Source organism: Orycteropus afer, unplaced genomic scaffold, assembly GCF_000298275.1.
Source record: "Orycteropus afer afer isolate SDZICR_OR568_19922 unplaced genomic scaffold, OryAfe1.0 scaffold00318, whole genome shotgun sequence".
NCBI lineage: Eukaryota > Metazoa > Chordata > Mammalia > Tubulidentata > Orycteropodidae > Orycteropus > Orycteropus afer.
In genome coordinates, this window is record NW_006921905.1 from 362,015 (window position 1) to 363,300 (window position 1,286).

At 39.1% G+C, this 1,286-nt stretch overlaps 1 protein-coding gene across 1 annotated transcript in view; it reads right to left on the reverse strand.

The window, feature by feature from the left end:
- Positions 1-1,286, reverse strand: part of LOC103206458 (cytochrome P450 2J2-like) — a 154,341-nt gene that overhangs the window by 10,176 nt on the left and 142,879 nt on the right. Inside the window, exon 4 of the mRNA XM_007951914.1 lies at positions 1,103-1,279. Within this exon, the coding sequence (XP_007950105.1) occupies positions 1,103-1,279 (177 nt within the window). The remainder of the gene's footprint in view (positions 1-1,102; positions 1,280-1,286) is intronic.

The window sequence follows — 1,286 nt, forward strand, 5'->3', positions numbered from 1 at the left end:
CAAAGAAAAAATAACCAAAAATATCTGAAGGGGGTGGTGGTGCAGAGCAGGGCATCCAGGCTCTGTCAGAGTACAGACCATGATGGAATTCCTGCCTGTCTGGAAGATGGGTGGAGGTGGAGGATGGGCACACCTCCACTCACCAAGAAGGTGTGGGATGTAAGAGTAACAAGGAGAATGCTGCACCTTTCCAGTTGTCAGCCTCCAGTGTGTTTACTTGTGCTGTGCTGTCCTCAGTAAGTGAAGTGTATTCTTAGGTAATTGGGATCTGAAGCTACCATTTTAAATATCCAAAATGACCACAGAACACTAGAGGACCAACATTCAAATTGAGGAAATGAGGACAAACAGGAGTGTATAAATATGAGGGGCACAGGGGGAGGGTTATAGGCTAGGGAGGGGAGGAGACTGGGTTAGGTTTGACATGGGAAATGGGAAATGAAACTAAATGTACACATAACGCTGAATGTAGAATAAGCTCTTAAAATAAAAATAAATAAATAAACTCACAGATGCACAAAAATAAATAAATAAGTAAATATCCAAAGTGGCCACACTGCTTGTAAACAATCAAAATGGCTACACCAGATGAAAGTCCACAACTCAATTTGTTTCCTTCTTTGCTGATTCCCTTTTTAGTTGTCAGCAACCAGCACAGTTTCCATTCAGCCCTTGGTGAGCAAGGCCAATTTTTAGTGACTCCTCATGTCCTAATACCACTTGTAAATATTAAAACTGTCCATGCTGTCAGGATAGCTGACAGTCTGCAGTTCTGTTTGTCTCCTTAGTCACTGTTTTTATTCAGATTCTTCTACTAGTTGGTATTTAATGCACTCTTTTACCCTTCCCTTCAAAACTCATGCTCCAGGACTATCATCTGTATCTTTGTTAATTGTTTTTTGTTTTCTGTGTTGAAGAGGGTCTGTGTATCTTGTCTGTCTATTCTGCCATCTTACCAGAAGTCTCTATTTGTGCTGCTTTAAGATACTAACTTTATAACTTATTACAGTAGATAATTTATTACAGAAAAGCATAGAAAAATAATGTACCCCAATTTACTCTTAAAGAAAAAAAACACAGGAATCAGCTTTGATCTTCTCACCTTTGCCATTTCTGTGAGGTAAGCATCAATAAAATCTCTCGGTTCAGCAGGATTCCAATCTATCTTGTGTTTTTCAATCATACTAGAAACAAACTGTTTCAATTTCTCCCAGTCTCTAAAGACTGTCTGGTGAGCTCCAGGAAGGAATTTCATTATCCATGGAAAGATATTGTAGAGCTAATTG